Consider the following 21,441-nt stretch of genomic DNA (forward strand, 5'->3'; position numbering starts at 1 on the left):
GTCGGCAAACTTGCTGAGGATGCACTCAATCCCACTGTCCATGTCACCGACAAAGATGGTAAACAGCACTGGTCCCAGTACCGACCCCTGAGGAGCGCCACTCGTCAGTGGTCTCCACTTGGACATCGAGCCATTCACCGCAACCCTTTGAGTGCGGCCACCTAGCCAGTTCCTTATCCACCGAGTGGTCCATCCATCAAATCCATGCCTTTCCAATTGAGACACCAGGATGTCATTGCGGGACAGTGTCAAACGCTTTGCATAAGTCCAGGTAGATGACGTCGGTTGCTCTCCCCTTATCCACCAATGCTGTGGCAACATCGTAGAAGGCCACCAAGTTCGTCAGGTATGACTTGTCCTTGGTGAAGCCATGTTGGCTGCCACCAATCACCTCCTTATTTTCCATGTGCCTTAGCAGAGATTCCGGGAGGATCTGCTCCATGATCTTGCCAGGCACAGAGGTGAGACTGACCGGCCTGTAGTTCCCTGGGTCTTCCTTTTTTCCCGTTTTGAAAATGGGGGTTGTGTTTTCCCTTTTCCAGTCAGCAGGAACTTTGCCAGACTGCCACAACTTTTCAAATCATAGAATAGAATCATAGAATCATAGAATAGAATCATAGAATGTGTTGGGTTGGAAGGGACCTTTAAAGGTCATCTAGTCCAACCCCCCTGCAGTCAGCAGGGACATCTTCAACTAGAGCAGATTGCTCAGAGCCTCATCAAGCCTGGCCTTGAATGTCTCCAGGGATGGGGCCTCCACCACCTCTCTGGGCAACCTGGGCCAGTGCCTCCCCACCCTCATTGTAAAGAACTTCTTCCTAATGTCTAATCTAAACCTGCCCTGCTCTAGTTTAAACCCATTGCCCCTCGTCCTATCCCAACATGCCCTTGCAAACAGCCCCTCCCCAGCTTTCCTGTAGGCCCCCTTCAGGTACTGGAAGGCGGCTATAAGGTCTCCCCGGAGCCTTCTCTTCTCCAGGCCGAACAGCCCCAGCTCTCTCAGCCTGTCCTCGTAGGAGAGGGGCTCCAGCCCTCTGATCATCTTCGTGGCCCTCCCCTGGACCCATTCCAACAGGCCCACGTCCTTCTTGTGCCGAGGGTTCCAGAGCTGGACACAGTACTCCAGGTGGGGTCTCACGAGAGCAGAGTAGAGGGGGAGAATCACCTCTCTCGATCTGCTGGCCACGGTTCTTTTGATGCAGCCCAGGATGCGATTGGCCTTCTGGGCTGCAAGCGCACATTGTTGGCTCATGTCCAGCTTTTCACCCACCAGTACCCCCAAGTCCTTTTCCGCAGGGCTGCTCTCTATCACGTCATCCCCCAGCCTGTATTGATGATGAGGATTGTCCCGACCCAAGTGTAGGACCTTGCACTTGGCCTTGTTGAACTTCATAAGGTTTGCTCGGGCCCACCTCTCCAGCTCATCCAGGTCCCTCTGGATGACATCCCGTCCCTCTGGCACGTCGACTTCACCACTCAGTGTCATCGGCAAGCTTGCTGAGGGGGCACTCGATCCCACTGCCTATGTCATTGACGAAGATGATGAACAGCAGCGGTCCCAGTACGGATCTCTGAGGGACACCACTTGTCACCCCTCTCCATCTTGACATCGAGCCGTTGACCACTACCCTCTGGATGCGACCATCCAGCCAGTTCCTCATCCACCGAACAGTCCTCCCATCAAATCCGTATCTCTCCAACTTAAAGAGAAGGATGTTTTGGGGGACCGTGTCAAAGGCCTTGCGGAAGTCCAGATAGATGACATCCGTAGCTCTTCCCTTGTCCACTGATGCAGTCACTCCATTGTAGAAGGCCACCAGGTTGGTCAGACAGGACTTGCCCCTGGTGAAGCCATGCTGGCTGTCTCGAATCCCCTCCCTGTCCTCCATGTGTCTTAGCATAGCTTCTAGGAGGATCTGTTCCACGATCTTCCCAGGCACAGAGGTGAGGCTGACAGGGCGGTAGTTCCCAGGGTCCTCCTTTCTACCCTTTTTAAAAATGGCTGCAATGTTTCCCTTTTTCCAGTCGCCAGGGACTTCACCTGACTGCCACGACTTTTCAAATATCATGGAGAGTGGCTTGGCAACTACATCAGCCAATTCCCTCAGGACTCTGGGATGCATCTCATCAGGTCCTATAGACTTGTGTATGTTCAGGTTCTTCATGTGGTCTCGAACCTTAAAGAGTCCTTAAAGATCTGCCAGCTCTGTTCTGCTCCCTTGTCCCTGAGAGCAGTTTCCCAGGGGGTCCTATTAACTAACTCCTTGAAGAGCTGGAAGCTTGCTTTCCTAAAATTCAGGGTCTTGACTTTACTCTTCTCCTGACCCATATCCCTCAAGACTATGAACTCCACCAGTGCATGATCTCTGCAGCCCAGGCCTCCAATCTTGATGTCACCGATTAGCTTACTTGCGTTGGTGACCATCAGGTCCAGTATCGCATGCCTTCTGGTAGGGCTGTCTATTACCTTGCTTAAGAAGTTATCCTCGATGCACTCCAGGAGTCCCCTGGGTTGCCTACAGCTTTCTGTGCTACTTTTCCAGCAGATGTCGGGGTGGTTGAAGTCCCCCAGCAGGACGAGAGCCTGCGAGTGCGATGCCTCCTGTAGCTGGAGTAAGAAGGCTTTGACAATAGGCTCCCCTTGATCAGGCGGCCTGTAGTAGACACCAACCACAAGGCTCCCTTTGTTCCCTCGGTCTCTAATTCTTACCCATAGGCTTTCAACCTGCTCGTGGCTATTCTTCAGAGACAGCTCTTCACACTCTAGCCATTTCCTGATGTAGAGGGCAACCCCTCCTTCCTCACCTGTCCCTTCTGAACAGCCTGTAGCCATCGATAGCCGCACTCCAGTCACGGGATTCGTCCCACCAAGTTTCAGTAATGGCAACTAGGTCGTAGCTTTCCAGCAGCAGGGTGGCTTCCAGCTCCTCCTGTTTGTTGCCCATGCTGCGTGCATTGGTGTAGAGGCACTTCAGCTGGGCTGTTGGCCGTGTCACCTTCTTAGAGGAACACTCCTTAATTCCTTTGAGGTATTTCACCGGTGTTTCCCTCTTGGCTCCTATTACCTCAGGAGCCCCTGGCTCATCTCCGTAAGGCTTCAAGTGTGCTGCAGTGTACCCAGCATGTCTCAGAGGGCTAAAGGCCCTCGCTAGCACTTCTAACCTTGATTTATTGTCCCACAGCTCTTCACGGGCAAGCCTGATATTATCCCCCTTGACATTTAGTGGGTTTCTGCTACAGGCTGCCTGACCAGCAAGAACAAGTGGATGAGGCCTTCTACAGACAGCTAGGAGCAGCCTCATGTTTGCAGGCCCTGGTCCTCCTGGGGGACTTTAACCACCCTCATATCTGCTGGAGGGACAACACAGCAGGGCATAAGCAATCCGGGAGGTTCCTGGAGAGCATCAATGACAACTTCCTCACCCAAGTGACAGAGGAGATAATGAGGAGAGGTGCTCTGCTGGACCTCGTGCTCACCAACAAGGAAGGGCTTGTTGGGGATGTGAAGGTCAAAGGCAGCCTTGGCTGCAGTGACCATGAGATGGTGGAGTTCGGGATCCTGAGGGGAAGGAGGGAGGAGGGTGAAAAGCAAGCTCACAGCCCTGGACTTCAGGAGAGCAGACCTTGGCCTCTTCAGGGATCTGCTTGGAAGAGTCTGTCCTGGTTTGAGGTAGAACAGAACCAATTTTCTGTTCAGTAATTTTGCTTTTCAGTTAAGCCTCTTCTAACTAACTAAACTCTCTGAAATTAACAGCATATCGTTCAGACATTGTTCGCTCCCAGAGTGATAAGACTTGATTGTTTATAATTTATGCCAAGGAATGGTAGGCAGAGAGGCTCCTGCTTAGACTTATTGCTATAACAACCAAGGTCAGCTAACTTTGTTGTGTGCCCCGTTGGTGGGTCAGAAACTGAAAAAGCATAGAGGGGTCGTACCTGCGGGGAGGAGCGGACAGGACAGGTGACCCCAAACTGACCAACAGGGTATTCCATCCCATCTGCCTCATGCTCAGTATAAAAGCTGAGGGATCAAAGGGTCAGTCCGCTTTCTTCAATGGCTGGTGTCCGAGGAGGACTTTGTCTGTTTGTCTGCCCTTGATCCTGATCTGTGCATTCCCGAATCCAGTTCCTGAGTTCAGCTCCCGTCTGTTGCTGAGTCCAGTCTGTGACTTTCCCAGTGCCTGCTAGTGACATGATCGTCATCCTGGGAGCTTGATATGGTTTTGTATATATTGTATATTTTTCATTATTTTCTTTTTATTTTTTTATTATTAGTATTTCATTAAAGTAGTTTAGTTTCTTTTAAACTCATAAGTCTCTTTCTCTCTCTTCCTCCTCTCCCTGAAGGGAGATGCTCTCCCTTCTCTGAAGGGAGAGAGGTCAGAGAGCATCTGCCGTTCCTTTCAGTGGCCAGTCCGGCCCAAACCACGACAGAGTCCCTTGGGATAGGTCCCTGGAGGGAAGAGGGGCCGAAGAAAGCTAGTTAATATTCAAGGATCACCTCCTCCAAGCTTAAGAGCAGGAAATCAGGCAAAGATCCCAGGAGGCCTGCATGGATGAACAAGGAGCTCCTGGCCAAACTCAAACACAAAAAGGAAGCATACAAAGGGTGGAAGCAGAGATGGGTAACCTGGGAGGAATACAGAGATACTGTCTGAGCATGCAGAGATGCAGTTAGGAAAGCCAAAGCCCACCTGGAACTGAATCTGGGCAGGTATGTCAAAGACAACAGGAAGAGCTTCCAGAAGTAGATAAGTAGAAAAAGGAAGGTTAGGAAAATGTGGGCCCGCTGCTGAATGGAGTAGGGGACCTGGTGACACAGGACATGGAAAAGGCTGAGGTACCAAATGCATCAGTGTTTACTAGCAAGACCAGCCTTTGGGAATCCCAGGCTTCAGAGACCAGGGGCAAAGGCTGTAGCAAGGGAAATGTACCCCTTGGTAGAAGAGGATCAATTGGGGAATGCTTAAGCAAACACGACATTCACCAAGGGGTAGTCATGCATGACCAACCTGATAACTTTCTATGAGGAAATGACTGACTTGGGAGATAAAGGGAGAGCAGTTGTCTACCTTGACTTCAGGAAGGCTTTCGGCACTGTCTCCCATAAGGTCCTCATAGAGAAGCTGTTGAAGTATGGGCTGGATGAGCAGACAGCGAGGTGTGGTGAAAACTGTCTGAACGGCTGGCCACAGAGGGTGGTGATCAGGGGAACAAAGTCTGGTTGGAGGCCAATAATACCAGTGTACCCCAGGTGTCAATACTGGGTCCAGGCCTGTTCAACATCTTCATTAATGATCTGGATGATAGGGCAGAGTGTACCCTTAAGCAAGTTTGCAGATGACACAAAACATGCTGCAGGTCGCCCAGCTGGAAAGCAGCTTGACAGAAAAGGACCTCGTAGACACCAAGTTGAACACGAGCCAGCAGTGTGCCCTTGCTGCAAAGAAGGCTAACAGTATCCTGGGCTGCATTAGGCAAAGTATTGCCAGCAGGTCGAGGGAGGTGATCTTTCCCCTCTACTCAGCACTGGTGAGGCCACACCTGGAGTACTGTGGCCAGTTCTGGGTTCCTCGGTACAAGAGAGACATGGAGCTACTGGAGACAGTCCAGCAAAGGTCCACGAAGATGATGAAGGGACTGGAGCCTCTCTCCTACGAGGAAAGGCTGAGCGAGCTGGGACTGTTTAGCCTGGAGAAGAGAAAGCTCAGGGGGGATCTCATCAATGCTTATAAATACTTGATGGAAGGGTGTAAAGAAGACTGAGTCGGGCTCTTTTCAGTGGTGCCCAGTGACAGGACAAGAGGCAATGGGCACAAGCTGAAACACAGGAGGTTCTGTGTGAACATCAGGAAACCCTATTTTACTTTGAGGGTCACCGAACACTGGAACAGGTATCCCAGAGTTGTTGTGGAGTGTCCCTCCTTGGAGATATTGAAAAGCCATCTGGACATGGTCCTGGACAGCCTTTTCTAGGTGTCCCTGTTTGAGGAGGGGGGTTGGACCAGATGACCTCCAGAGGCCCCTTCCAACCCTTACCATTCTGTGATTCTGTGATTCTGTGATTCTTTGATTCTGTACATGGGCTTGATTGGCAGTCTATCTCAAATGCTTCTGAATCAATTGCACACTTTCCCGTGACAGCTCAGGTATGGCAATACTGATAACGGGCATGGGACTGAAATGTATGTTCATGCAATTCTCTTTCCAGGCATGACAATACAGTCCCCTTCTGTGGACAACTCCCTGTACCTAGAGAGAGCTAGGAAGAGCTGTTAGCTCTTAATGGTCCTGCTTTGGGTGGGATTTCCAAGGTAATAGCTCTCTGGAACCTCCCTTTTGTTCCCAGGAGAAGCAACCATCTACTACTACCCTGACTCAGGCCAGGATTAACAGCTATCTGTTATTTTCTGCCAGTACCGCCCCCCCCAAGCAGAATTTATAAGTTAAGAGCCCCTTTTTGTTAACACATGTAAATCTTAAAAAGACTCCATAAGAATAATTTTCATATAAATATGGGGTCTACACACAGCAAAACAGAGAGTAAAAGAAAAGAAGAAAGGAAGGCAAGCAAGCAAGTCCAAACTTAACACCAGGGACCTTATCTCATACGAGAAAATGAAGCTTTCTCTTTCACACGCACACACACACACACTCTCTCTCTCTCTCACTCTTTCTTTCTCTTTTCCTAATGCTTTCAGAGACTTCTATCTTTAGTTAGTCATCCTTGCTGTAAGTTTCTATAAATTGTAATTGGATAGCCTTCCAGATTCTGGAGGGCCCTTTTGTCAGAGGAATTTCTGGGGATATAGCCCCTATTTGATGAAATTGAGAGTTGCTAAATTAACAAAGCACTGATTAAAGGTACGATTCCTTGCTTGTAGTAGAAATCCTGTTTTACCAGGAACTGTTTTTAAGGAACCCTGAAACAAAATACTTATGCTTGTACATTCATGTTCCTATGTTCCTGTATTTTATTTTCTGTCAAATTAGACTGTGAATTTATGAATATCGTGATCTCTGTGTGTGTGTTGCATTGAGAATTTGGATCTTAGCCTGCACGCTTGCTACCCTCGACCTTCGAGATCCCAAATGCGTAGAGGCATCATTTGAACTAATTTCCCCAAATCAGTTTCATTTTTGCATTTTCTCTGAGTGTACATGTGGCTCTTATTCACATCCAAAGGCCCTGTAATAAGTAACTAAAGGTGATTTGCTGATCGAACAAGTTAAGCAAGAGGAACGAACCCATTGTGGCAGTCTTGAGAACTCCCTGTTTTACCAGAAGAGACATGTCCACAACGTTATCTTGCTACACCAACATGGGAACTCCTGTTTGACAAAAAGCTTAACCACAATGTTATCAGAATGTATTGTTTTGAGCTGATTCTGTGACCAACATTTTATCTAAACTACCTCAAGCAAGAAGCTACGGAGGGGCGGGGCGTACCAAAGATGTCGAAACCCGACCTCCGTGAAGATAAAAAGAGCTGCTCAGCTTGCTTGAATTTGCGAGCCTTTGGTGGAGCTGCGACTCCCCGGCCGCCCAGCGCTGCTTTTGCCTTCCTACCTCAATAAATATTTATTGAATCTATTTCGGACTCGATTTATTTTAAATTCAACTATAACAAATTTGGTGCCGTGACTCGGATCCAGACAGCCGACTCGGAATTCAACTCTGGGAGGGCGCCCCATCTTCGGATGGTCCCGGAGGAGATTCCGACTTAGCTCAGCTGGATTTTCCGAACTGAGATAGGAAAGCAAAAAGAAAAGAGAAAGGAGATACTGCAGTTCCCCGTAATTTTTGTGCACGAAGAGCCGGACGAAGACTCAGGAGTGAGTAAGTATATTGCGGTTCCGTTCGGTCGGGGATTGGGTACCCGGGTGCGAGTGACTCAGACGTCCACTGGGCTTAGTAGCCCACCGGACGAAGTGAGTGTGGACCTCCTAATAGTGCGGTTCCCATTGTCCGCGAGGGCGTGGGCCACGAACGGAGGGAAGTGAGTGAATTTTGAGTGAAAGAAGGCACTTTCGGAAGATGGGACAGAAGAAAAGTAGGACTTCTGGTTCCATGCAGGAGATACGGGGTGGGGGTGGGCTCCCCGATATACCCCAAGATAGCCCGTTAGGCCTAATGATTAGATATTGGGATAGTTCCCCTTCTCGAAAAGGGAAATCCAAGGAGAAATTGGTCTATTATTGTATGGAGGTATGGGGAAGAAAACAGATGAGAAAAGATTTATATTGGCCAATTCATGGATCCTTAGAGGATTGGATATGCCAACAATTAAACATATATGTTAACAACAAATGACCATTTAATAAGGAGGAGAGTGAATACGCCTTTTTATGGATCCTGGGCACGGCTCAGGCCGCTAATTTGTTTCCATTAAAAGAAAAGAAAAATGATAAAAAGAAAAGGTGGGATGTAGACAAACCTCCAGCGTCTCCCCCACCCTATGTCCCCCCTCCGCAAGGTCCTGAGCAAGATCTCCCTCCAACAGCCCCCACAGAACCTGGGGAAGAGGCTCCTCCTTCTAATCAAAGAATAACTAGAAGTCAAACTAGAGAAAGGAGGGAGGAAAACTTGTTGTATCCCTTAAGGGAGACTGCTATGGGGGGACCACAACCCGGAGTTGGATTTGTATCTGTACCCCTCAGCTCCGGGGATGTGAGGGAATTTAAGAAAGAAATGGGACACTTGTTAGAGGACCCATTAGGGGTAGCAGAACGTTTTGATCAATTCCTCGGGCCTAACATTTATACTTGGGATGAGATGGAATCTATTTTAAAGATCTTGTTCACAAACGAAGAACGAGGAATGATCAGAATGGCAGGCATGAGGCATTGGGATCAGAGGCATCAGCATGGTCCCGCCGGAGATGTAAAATGGCCCTTACAGTGGCCCAATTGGGACAATCAAGACCCCGCACATAGAAATAACATGATTGATCTCCGGGATATAATAATTCAGGGGATTAGAGATTCTGTACCCAGAGGGCAAAATATTAATAAGGCCTTTAATGAACAACAAAAGAAAGATGAAACCCCCACTGAATGGCTGGAAAGATTGAGAAAAAGTTTACAGCTATATTCCGGGTTAGACCCCGATAGCCAGGTGGGTCAAGCCCTGCTGAAAACTCAATTTGTAGCTAAATCTTGGGCAGATATAAGGAGAAAGTTAGAGAAAGTAGAAGACTGGCAGGGAAGGGGGTTAGATGAATTATTACGAGAAGCTCAGAAGGTGTATGTGAGAAGGGAGGAAGAAAATCAGAAGAAACAAGCCAGAATCCTGATGGCAGCTGTAAGGGAAGGACAAAATCAGGGCAGGAGAGGAGAAAGTCCCCGGAAGGGCCCAGTAGAACCGAGAAGAAGATTTAGTTCGCAGGACATAGAATGTTTTTATTGTCGCAAGAAGGGACATCTACAGAGAAATTGTCGGAAAAGAAGGCAGGATGAGGAGATTTTTAAGGAAGATTAGGGGGGTCAGGGGCTCTATTTGCTGGGGACCCCTAAGGTTACCGAGCCCTTGATAAAATTGAAATTGGGTCCTCAGCACGAAGTGTTCGAGTTCCTTGTGGACTCGGGTGCCGAAAGATCAACAGTCCAAAAGTTACCATCTGGATGTGTTGAATCAAAGGATAAACTCCAAGTAGTTGGTGCAAAGGGGGAACCTTTTAAGGTGCCCCTGATAAGGAATGTAACAATAGAAGCCCCAAATAAATATGGAGTGGGAACATTTTTATTGGTCCCAGAAGCTGAGTATAACCTCTTGGGACGAGACCTGATGGTGGAATTAGGAATCAATTTGGAAGTAGAGCAAGAGAAATTAAAAGTAAGATTATGCTTATTAACTGCAGAAGATGAAGCCAAGATTAATCCAGAAACTTGGTATAGCCCAGGGTCGGTGGGAAAATTAAATATCAAACCGATCACGGTCTCCATAAGAGACCCAGACCAGCCAATTAGGATAAAACAGTATCCCATCTCTAGGGAGGGGAGAGAAGGGTTGCAGCCAGTAATTGAGAGACTTTTGGCCCAAGGGCTTTTGGAACCCTGTATGTCTCCCCACAATACTCCCATATTGCCCGTAAAGAAGCCGGATGGGTCCTATCGTTTAGTACAAGATCTGAGAGCCGTAAATGAACGAACCATTACCCGGTTCCCTGTGGTGGCTGACCCGCACACTATACTTAATCAGTTAAGTCCAGATTATAAATGGTATAGTGTTATAGATTTAAAAGATGCTTTTTGGGCTTGTCCCTTAGAAGGAAAATGTAGGGACTATTTTGCTTTCGAGTGGGAGAACCCCAAGACCCATAGAAAACAACAATTACGGTGGACTGTTTTGCCCCAGGGATTTACAGAGTCTCCGAACTTGTTTGGACAAGCTCTGGAACAGTTACTGGAATCTTATGAATTAAGTCAGGGACTAATTCTAATACAATACGTGGAGGATTTATTGATCGCTGGAAGAACTCAAGAAGAAGTCAGAAATGAGAGCATCAAATTATTGAACTTCTTAGGCCTCAAGGGATTAAAGGTTTCTAAATCCAAATTACAGTTTACTGAAGAAGAGGTAAAATATTTGGGGCATTGGCTCATAAAGGGACACAAGAAATTAGATCCCGAAAGAGTAAAAGGAATTTTGTCTCTAACAGCTCCCACTAATAAAAGACAGATAAGACAGTTATTGGGATTATTAGGGTATTGTCGACAGTGGATAGAAAATTACAGCAGTAAAGTAAAATTCTTGTACGAAAAATTAACTAAAAACGGGTTGGTAAAATGGTCCCCTGAAGATGAGAATCGTTGGGAAAATATAAAAAGAGATCTGGTAGAAGCACCTGTCCTCAGTTTACCCGATATCCGTAAACCCTTTCAACTCTTTATCAATGTAGATAACGGGACAGCTTATGGGGTTCTGACCCAAGGATGGGCAGGGCAGAGAAAGCCTGTAGGATATTATTCTAAAATACTGGATCCTGTAAGCCGCGGGTGGCCCACCTGCTTGCAAGCAATAGTGGCCACTGCATTAGTAGTGGAAGAAGTTGGAAAAGTCACCTTGGGAGGTGAACTAAAAGTATACACCCCCCATAACATTCGAGGAGTATTGCAACAACGGGCTGATAAGTGGCTTACAGATAGTCGACTGCTAAAATATGAGGGAATTTTAATTAACTCCCCTCGACTAGAAATGGAAACCACTTCTATTCAGAATCCTGCCCAATTTTTATACGGAGAACCTAAAGAAGATTTGACACATGACTGCCTCCAACTAATAAATTTGCAGACTAAAATAAGGGAGGACTTAGAAGACAATGAATTAGACGAAGGAGAAAAATTATTTGTGGACGGCTCCTCACGAGTGGTTGAAGGACAACGGAAATCAGGTTATGCTATTGTGGATGGGTATACTTTTAAGATAAAAGAATCAGGACCATTAAGTGAAGCCTGGTCCGCACAAGCGTGTGAGTTATATGCTATGCTAAGGGCATTAAAGCTCTTAGAAAATAAAGTTGGAACTATTTATACAGATTCAAAGTATACCTTTGGGGTGGTACATACTTTTGGAAACATTTGGGAAGAGAGAGGCTTAATTAACACCCAGGGAAAAGGATTAGTCCATGAAAAGCTAATCTTAGAAGTTTTAAAGGCATTAAGAGGTCCACTAAAGATAGCCATAGTCCATGTAAAAGGACACCAGAAGGGACTAACCCATACTGTAAGAGGAAACAATCTAGCCGACGCGGAGGCAAAACGGGCTGCATTATTAATGGTTCAGACCTTGAGAGAGGAACCTGAAAGGCTAAAATTAGATAAAACTTTCACTCTCCAAGAATTGGATAAGCTACAACAAATTGGAGCAAAAAGAGATGGCGATAAATGGCTGCTACCAGATGGCAGGGAAATTCTTCCAAAAGGATTAGCTCGGGGAATACTGAATAAATTACACCATAAAACTCATTGGGGAATTCAAGCTTTAGTGGATCAGTTTGAGACAAACTATGCCTGTGTCGGAATATACGGTCTAGCTAAAAGGATTTTAGAGGGATGTTTAACCTGTCACAAAGTGAATAAACGACAACTTAGGGAAAAGGTTCAAGGAGGTCGTGAATTGGCTAAAAGACCCTTTGAGAAAATACAGGTGGATTTTACCGAATTGCCAAAGGTGGGGAGATATCAGTATTTATTGGTCTTCGTTGATCACCTTACGCACTTTGTAGAAGCCTTTCCAGTGGTAAGAGCTACTGCAAAGACAGTTATTAAGATTCTCTTGGAAGAAATTATTCCAAGATATGGGACTGTTGTGGTAATTGACTCAGACCGAGGTCCACATTTCACATCCAAAGTAATTAAAGAGACAACTGAATTGTTTGGTACAAAATGGGAATACCATACTCCCTGGCACCCACAGAGTTCTGGGAAAGTAGAAAGAATGAATGGGGAGATAAAGAAACACCTAACCAAACTTATGGTGGAAACAAAAATGAATTGGGTTAAATGTTTCCCATTGGCTTTGCTTTACATTAGAACTCAGCCAAGAACAGATACTGGTATATCCCCCTTTGAAATGTTGTATGGAATGCCTTATGACTTTGGGTTATTCGTGGAACACCCAAAAGTCGAGGATAAACTTTTAACAGAATATATTTTAGAACTTACAAAAAGAAGACAGGAACTAAGAAAGAAGGGCTTGGTAGTACAAAGACCTCCCTTGGACATTTCCATACACCGAATCCAGCCCGGAGACCAGGTACTAATCAAAACCTGGAAAGAAACCTCCCTAACACCCCGTTGGGAAGGACCCTTTGTTGTTTTACTTACCACAGATACGGCTGTACGGACAGCAGAAAAAGGATGGACTCACGCTAGTAGGATTAAGGGACCTATCTTCCCAGAGAAGTGGACTGTGACGTCGGAACCAGGAGATCTTCGAGTAAAGATAAGGAAAAGCGAGACCGGTAAATGAACCACTCCAGAAGGGACGCAAGAGATAGTTTATATCGATGGTTCCAAATACCACCAGGAAATACTCTACGAAAGGTATATTTTGCACCCTGGAGTGAAGAAAGGATACCGGACCAAACGGGGGGGGTGGATTATACAAACTAACAGGAACTCCCCAGGTTTTTCCATTTTGTTGCGAAACAGAGACGGAGATACCCGAATCACCCAGAATAGGAGATCTCTGGGGAATACCCTGCTTAAAACACCCTACTTCCGGACATTTATGTTGGGTTGTTTGCCGATGTCTAAATTGTAATAGAGATTGGTCCTGTGTTTCATTTAAGAGACAACCCTACTGTATGAAATGTCGCAATGATTTGATACGTGCCAGGGGACCAGAGGATCCAGTGGAAATTCGTAAATTATTTTGTGGGTGGGAACTGTCAGTACCTGAACTTTGGGAAGTACATGAAACAGACTGGTATAGAGTTTTAAGACAGTGTGCTATAAGATTCGCCTGGAAACGGGCACAACAACCACATAGGTGGAAATAGATTTGAGAGATAACTAACTCTTTAGACCTTGGAAATTATTGACAGAATAACAGCAAAATTCCCCTGAAGACTATCTGCTGCTGCCGAGAAGATCTTGATATCCCGTTGCTCTCTGCAAAGGAGTAGACGAGGAAGGCAGAGAGGTACTAAACAGTGGGGAAATGAAAGCTGGTATCCTATTAATGGTATTGATTACCATGACTTTAGAAAATGAACATCAACCCTTCAATTGGACCGTGGGTCGATGGGAAGATTCAATGGAAGTTCGGTATAATGTGACAGCCGGACCCCCAGAATTCCAAGTTAAATTGGAAGATTTAGTCTTTTATGAACTAGACCCACCTGGCCGACGAGAAAGAGCAATAAAACCTTTTTATCTCTGCCCCAGTTCGAATCCAGGGAAAAGCTATTGCAATTTCCCTAATCACTATTACTGTGCATATTGGGGATGTGAAACCATAGCTTCAAACTGGGACGTAGCCATTAAAGATAGATTTTTAACTATAACATGGGGACCCAGAGGATGCAACCCGCCAGCTCCTAGCTGGGATGGACACATAGAGGGCCCCCACCTTGGCAACTGTAAGCATGTTATACTAGAAATCCTGCAGCCTAATGACCACGGATGGTTATTGGGACGAACCTGGGGATTGCGATATTGGGAATCTGGAACTGATAGAGGAGGACTAATATTCATTCAAAAACGGGAAGTTAAAATGCCACAAGCGGTAGGGCCCAATCGAGTCATCACAAAGCAAAAAGGGAAAAAGAAGCCAAAGGTAGGAAACTCCACAGCCTCAGTCACCCCAGGGACATACCTAACCTCTACAAATAAAGTGGAGAAAATACCCAAAGACAATGAACCCTTATGGGCTGTAATGCAGGCAGCCTATCAAGCTTTAAATACAACAAATCCAAATTTTACCATTTCCTGTTGGTTATGTTATGACATAAAGCCCCCTTTTTATGAGGGGATAGCTGTGTCATCTCCTTTTAATACCTCTACCGAGGACAATCCCTCCAGATGTAATTGGAAGGAACGGAAGGCGGGGATTACTCTCCAACAGGTCAGAGGGAGTGGTTGGTGTATAGGGAAGGTAACGAACGAGAGAAGAACTCTATGTACCAACCAGACTCAAAACTTTACATCTAATACTAAATGGGCTCTGCCCAGTCCTGGGGCATGGTGGGTCTGCTCCATAACCGGATTAACACCGTGTTTGTCCACTGCTGTTCTCAAGAAAAATATCTCAGAATTTTGTGTACAGGTTACTGTGGTACCTAGAATCCTCTTACATGGGGAAGAAACTATGTATTTACACTGGAGCAATTTAGGACATAAAATCAACAAACGAGAGCCAATATCTACAATTACTATAGCTACTCTACTTGGTTTAGGGGTCGCTGGGACCGCCACTGGCATAACCTCCTTGGTGCAACAACAGCAGAGTCTAACATCTCTAAGAGCTGCAGTAGATGAAGATTTGGCCCGAATAGAAAAATCTATTTCCTATTTAGAGAAATCATTGACCTCATTGTCGGAAGTAGTTTTACAGAATCGAAGAGGATTGGACCTTTTGTTCTTGCAAAACGGAGGATTATGTGCTGCCCTAGGTGAAGAATGTTGCTTTTATGCTGACCATACAGGGGTAGTAAGAGATTCGTTAGCTAAACTGAGAGAGGGATTAGAGAAAAGAAAACGAGAGCGAGAGGCTCAGTCCTCCTGGTATGAATCTTGGTTTAATCAGTCACCATGGCTGAGTACCTTAATTTCTACTTTGGCGGGACCCCTCATGATGTTGCTATTGGCTCTGACTCTTGGACCCTGTGTCATTAACAAATTTGTAACCTTTGTTGAAAGCAGGTTAGAAAAAGTGCAGCTAATGGTGATGAAGCAATCAGAACTGGAAATGAAACTTATACCGAACGAAAATCCTGAATTAGAAGCAGCTTGTGAGGTATTGTCTAGGTTTGATCAGCAAATCACTTATAAATAAAAGAAGGGGGGGATTGTAATAAGTAACTAAAGGTGATTTGCTGATCGAACAAGTTAAGCAAGAGGAACGAACCCATTGTGGCAGTCTTGAGAACTCCCTGTTTTACCAGAAGAGACATGTCCACAACGTTATCTTGCTACACCAACATGGGAACTCCTGTTTGACAAAAAGCTTAACCACAATGTTATCAGAATGTATTGTTTTGAGCTGATTCTGTGACCAACATTTTATCTAAACTACCTCAAGCAAGAAGCTACGGAGGGGCGTACCGAAGATGTCGAAACCCGACCTCCGTGAAGATAAAAAGAGCTGCTCAGCTTGCTTGAATTTGCGAGCCTTTGGTGGAGCTGCGACTCCCCGGCCGCCCAGCGCTGCTTTTGCCTTCCTACCTCAATAAATATTTATTGAATCTATTTCGGACTTGATTTATTTTAAATTCAACTATAACAGGCCCTACACGTAACATGGAGTTATACTTACATCAATAAGCTGCTGCTGATCCTTCTCAGACATATTGGTCAAACTATAGTACTTTCCAGAAAGGTCTCCTTTCAGTCCAGCTAGAGCAGTGACCACAACATTTTCCACTTCTCTTCTCTCTGCCCTGGTACAAGCTGGAGGAAGGCTGAGGCCCCGGATGCTACGACCAGTACGTACACGTGATGAGATGATATAGCGCTCATCAAATTGACCATGGATGATCTGAAGGAAGAATGTTTTTTAATTTACACACAGTCTTCCATTTTGTACACTACTATTTAAGAAACACATCATACAAAAATGGGGCATCTTTCTGCCCAGGGATCATGACCTCTCCTAGATATCACAGAACATTAGAAATCCCTCAGTGTTTCAGATACTAAGATTTTTTTAGGAACTCCAAAGTTTTTTCTGACTGAATGTGTCAAAGTAACCAGCTGATCCTTCTTAACTCCAGCATGGAATATGAAAGGATCTGAGTGGCTTTTGGAAATATGGATATGAACATGGAAAGAAGGCCAGGTGTGGAAGATCTTTTGAAAGAGGAAAGCCCAAGGTGATGCTAATCTACAACATTATTGAACTTTGAACTATGAAGGAAATACTAAGCAATGGGTAAGATTTTATTGTGTGTGTGTGCGGGGGAGGGGGGGGTAAATGCTTTCACTCTAATCGTTAAATACATGGTTATCTTTATCTCATGAACAGATTCCCAGTGCCGTTAGGCAGAGGCTCAAATGCTTAGTACCAGCTGAGATTAATCCCTCTGTTAAGAACAAGGTAGGGATGCTACTAGCTTGCTGTTAGGGCCATGAGTGCACCAAGTAGCTCTGTATACCTCTTTTATCCTCTCTCCACTGTGTTTTAGCCAACTCTGATATTGCACAGCTGTGTAACCATGGATCCGACAACTTTGAAAAAAGATCTGTGAGAAGTTTCATCTGGGGTCTTTATCATAGAATCATAGAATCATTTAGGTTGGACAAGACCCTTGGGATCATCGAGTCCAACCATCAACCCCACTCTACAAAGTTCTCCCCTACACCATATCCCCTAACACCACATCTAAACGACTCTCAAACACATCCAGGGATGGTGACTCCACCACCTCCCTGGGCAGCCTATTCCAGTGTCTGACCACTCTTTCTGGGAAGAATTTTTTCCTAATGTCCAGCCTAAACCTACCCTGCTGCAGCTTGAACCCATTCCCTCTTGTTCTATCACTAATTACCTGTGAGAAGAGACCAGCACCAACCTCTCTACAATGGCCTTTCAAGTAGTTGTAGAGAGTGATGAGGTCTCCCCTCAGCCTCCTCTTCCTCAAACTAAACAGTCCCAGCTCCTTCCATCGCTCCTCATAAGATTTATTCTGCAGGCCCTTCACCAGCTTCGTTGCCCTCCTCTGCGCTCGCTCCAGCACCTCGATATCTCTCTCGTATTGAGGTGCCCAAAACTGGACACAATACTCAAGGTGTTTGAGCCGCATTTAATCTAAGGCCCTCACCCTCAGTCCTTGCCTGAGCTACTTTGTAGGTATGCCTGTGCCCGGCCTTGTACCTTGGTTATCCTGACCCTGCCTTGCTGACCTGACCTCAGACTTGCCTTGTCACTATGGGCTTCTCTGTTAATCACTGGGTTGTTGGTTGAACCTGGATACTGTAACTAAACCAGTTCTCTTCTTGCTTGGGTACTGTGGAACTGTGCCCTTGGTGAGCCCACTGTTCTGCCTGTCTTGCTATCACTCTTGGCTCCTGACTTGCTCCTCTTGCACAGTCTTGTGCCTCCGACACTTCTGCATGATGTCAGGGTGTAATTGAATAGAGTAGTCAGGTGAACACTAGTCAGGTGAAAGAGGTCCAGTAAAGAGAGGAAATTAGAAGAGAAGAATAAGGAAGAGAAAGAAAGGCCATGTAGATGCTGGCCTGGTTTGGCCTTTGTCAGATGCTGAAAACGCCAGCAAACCTAAGCTGTAAACTAACATCCTTGCAAAAAGAAAGGACAGAACCAGGCCTCACTTCATTTAGACATACTCCCTGTGGGATGTGCCATTTCAGTCATTTGTGGCATCCCAGTTTCCTTAGCCAGTTTCCTCATTTTCTTTGGAGTTGTATCAGGGGAAAAAAGGTACTATTAAATACAATATCATCATTGTAAGAAGCAGCATTGAATCTTTATTTCCTCATTATTTTATTTAAATCCTACCTTGGATGCATCCAGGTCCGTGTGATGCTTCATTGTGCATGGATCATAGCCATTATGTCTCACTTTAATGACAGGGTCAAAAATCTCAGCAAATACCTATGGAGTCAAGAGAATCTACAAAGAGTCTTCAGTATCATAGAAACACTTTAATGCACTAACTTCAGTCACAAGGGAAATCCTTTAGTACAGGCTCCTGGATAGCAGCCATAAAGGGGACTTTGCAAGTGCTGACAGGGGTAAATATAAAGGGAAGGCTCATATGTGGGTTGTGTCTTTGAAAATTGGTCTCTGAAAAAATTATCTTTCAAAATCTGATCTATTTTCGATAGAACTCTCTTTTATGTAGCAGAGGGTAACAGCCAGTAGTTTGCCATGAGTTTCTCAGTTGCTCTGAGTTTCTGCTGTACCTCAGACGCAGAACATGGAATTTCACCCTCTGTCTCCTAACAATAAATTGGAAGATTATTGGTGGTGGATTTCAGTCATTTTGACCTAAACAGTGATCTGTAGTGGTTGCTTATCTTCACAACAAAAATTGCACCGTACCTTACAATTGCACCTTACTTTAGTTGCAAGCTTATTCTATTTACCACAGATAGGTACTGGATGTGATGGCAACCATATTAGATTTCAGGATTTAATAGCAACTAAAATACACATTCAGTCCCCAGGCAACTTGTGTCCTGTTCTTAGATCATATGAGAATACCTATGTCTTCACTGTCAATGGATACTGGTGCTAGTTAGAGCCATTTAGCACAGGTATGTCAACACTGATCACAATCACACCTTCATTCTGTTGTGCAGCAATAACTCTGGCAGAACTTTTCAAGGCAGTCACCATGTCTAAATAAGTAAAACAAATCGCAGAAGCTGGTAGTTCCAGAATACCAGATGTCTACTAAGACACTATTAAGAGATTATATAATAATAGATGCTGTTGTATGGTAGACTGAAGAAAGCAGATCACAGAGGTTAATAAAAATAAAGATTTTCTTCTTTTTCTATTCTCCTTGTTTCAGAATTACATAAACCTGTCTATCCTAATACTATCTTTGGCTTTTGTTGTGGTCCAATAGCTATCGCTTCAAGATGCCCAGAACTTCACAGAAGCCTTTTTTTTTTCATTCTGCCTCAACCATTTTACAATGTAATTTCCATATTACCTTTATTTTGATGTGTCTCATTTTTCTTCCATAAACTATGTTTAGTAGTAGGAAAGAAAGCAGCTGTTGGAGGCAAATAGAGTATTACTCCCAAGCAGCCATATTTTATTAACTTTGACTGCAGTAGAGAGGGCTCCTTTAGGAATGCCTCATATTCACTGCATTTCTTAATGTAGAACAGCATTCAAATCCTCATAAAGAGTAGGGAAAATACTGTCTTTATGCATATGGTCTTCCTCTATATATTCTCTGGGATACAATTTCTCTTAGGAGTGCATATTATACTAAGAATCTGTGTTCATATAACAAACTCTCGCGAACTATACCATACAAACTGAAGCAAATATGATAGCATTGTGAAAATATTTTACCTCATAGGATTCTTCATCACCTGCAACCATGCCCACAGTTTTAATGAAAGGATGTCCAGGATTGTCAACCCCGGTTTGGATACACTGATCTAGGGTATAGCCATTGGGAGTCATCTTGTCCCTTAACCTAGCATAAATTGCTGGTGTGAGGCATTCAGCCATACAGTTGTTATGTTTGCGGAGATCAGGATAGTCTGCACTGAAGAGAAAAAAAAACACAAGCACTTAATATGATATCTTTAAATAGTAATCCTTGCTAGTTTAAGAAACTAGTTAAGCAATGAGGAGATATGGAGTACATAGCACATCTGAAAAATATAAATAGTTCTTGGTTTATATGTGTATTGGGTTTATGTGACAAGGGGGAGGCTGCAGGGAGGGCTTTTGTAAGAAGAGATCAGGGGCTGCCCCTATGTTGGACTGAGACAGTTTCAGCCGGCTCCAAAATGGACCTGCCGCTGGCTAAAGCTGAGCCAATCAGTGAAGCTGGTGGCACCTCTGTGATAACATATTTAAGAAAGGGTAAAAAAGACTGCATAGCAGCTGTGAGAGAGACAAGTGAGAAAAAATGTGAGAAAAACAATCCTGCAGACACCAAGGTCAGTGAAGAAGGAGGGAGAGGAGATGCTCCAGGTGCCAGAGCAGAGATTCCCCTGCAGCCCCTGGTGAAGACCATGGTGATGCAGGTTGTCTCCCCCTGCAGCCTGTGAAGGAACCCATGCCAGAGGAGGTAGATGTGCCCTGAAGGAAGCTGCAGCCTATGGCAAGCCCATGCTAGAGCAGGCTCCTGGCAGGAACTGTGACCCATGGAGAGTAGCCCACGGAGGAGCAGGTTTTCTGCCAGGACCTGTGACCCTGGGGGGGACCCATGCTGGAGCAGTCTGTTCCTGAAGGACTACACCCCATAGAAAGGACCCACACTGGAGCAGTTCTTGAAGAACTGTAATAAGTAACTAAAGGTGATTTGCTGATCGAACAAGTTAAGCAAGAGGAACGAACCCATTGTGGCAGTCTTGAGAACTCCCTGTTTTACCAGAAGAGACATGTCCACAACGTTATCTTGCTACACCAACATGGGAACTCCTGTTTGACAAAAAGCTTAACCACAATGTTATCAGAATGTATTGTTTTGAGCTGATTCTGTGACCAACATTTTATCTAAACTACCTCAAGCAAGAAGCTACGGAGGGGCGTACCGAAGATGTCGAAACCCGACCTCCGTGAAGATAAAAAGAGCTGCTCAGCTTGCTTGAATTTGCGAGCCTTTGGTGGAGCTGCGACTCCCCGGCCGCCCAGCGCTGCTTTTGCCTTCCTACCTCAATAAATATTTATTGAATCTATTTCGGACTCGATTTATTTTAAATTCAACTATAACAAATTTGGTGCCGTGACTCGGATCCAGACAGCCGACTCGGAATTCAACTCTGGGAGGGCGCCCCATCTTCGGATGGTCCCGGAGGAGATTCCGACTTAGCTCAGCTGGATTTTCCGAACTGAGAGAGGAAAGCAAAAAGAAAAGAGAAAGGAGATACTGCAGTTCCCCGTAATTTTTGTGCACGAAGAGCCAGACGAAGACTCGGGAGTGAGTAAGTATATTGCGGTTCCGTTCGGTCGGGGATTGGGTACCCGGGTGCGAGTGACTCAGACGTCCACTGGGCTTAGTAGCCCACCGGACGAAGTGAGTGTGGACCTCCTAATAGTGCGGTTCCCATTGTCCGCGA

The 21,441-nt window shown here is 45.4% G+C and overlaps 1 protein-coding gene across 5 annotated transcripts in view; it reads right to left on the reverse strand.

Moving 5' to 3' along the window:
* The window catches only part of LOC141735561 (creatine kinase S-type, mitochondrial-like), a 111,661-nt gene that overhangs the window by 58,770 nt on the left and 31,450 nt on the right, over positions 1–21,441 (reverse strand). For all 5 annotated transcript variants that reach the window (XM_074568554.1, XM_074568553.1, XM_074568552.1 and 2 more), the window contains 3 exons: positions 19,721–19,919; positions 18,185–18,280; positions 15,983–16,204 (listed from right to left, as the gene is read on the reverse strand). In XM_074568554.1, coding sequence (XP_074424655.1) covers positions 15,983–16,204; positions 18,185–18,280; positions 19,721–19,919 — 517 coding nt within the window. The remainder of the gene's footprint in view (positions 1–15,982; positions 16,205–18,184; positions 18,281–19,720; positions 19,920–21,441) is intronic.

Source organism: Larus michahellis, chromosome W, assembly GCF_964199755.1.
Source record: "Larus michahellis chromosome W, bLarMic1.1, whole genome shotgun sequence".
NCBI lineage: Eukaryota > Metazoa > Chordata > Aves > Charadriiformes > Laridae > Larus > Larus michahellis.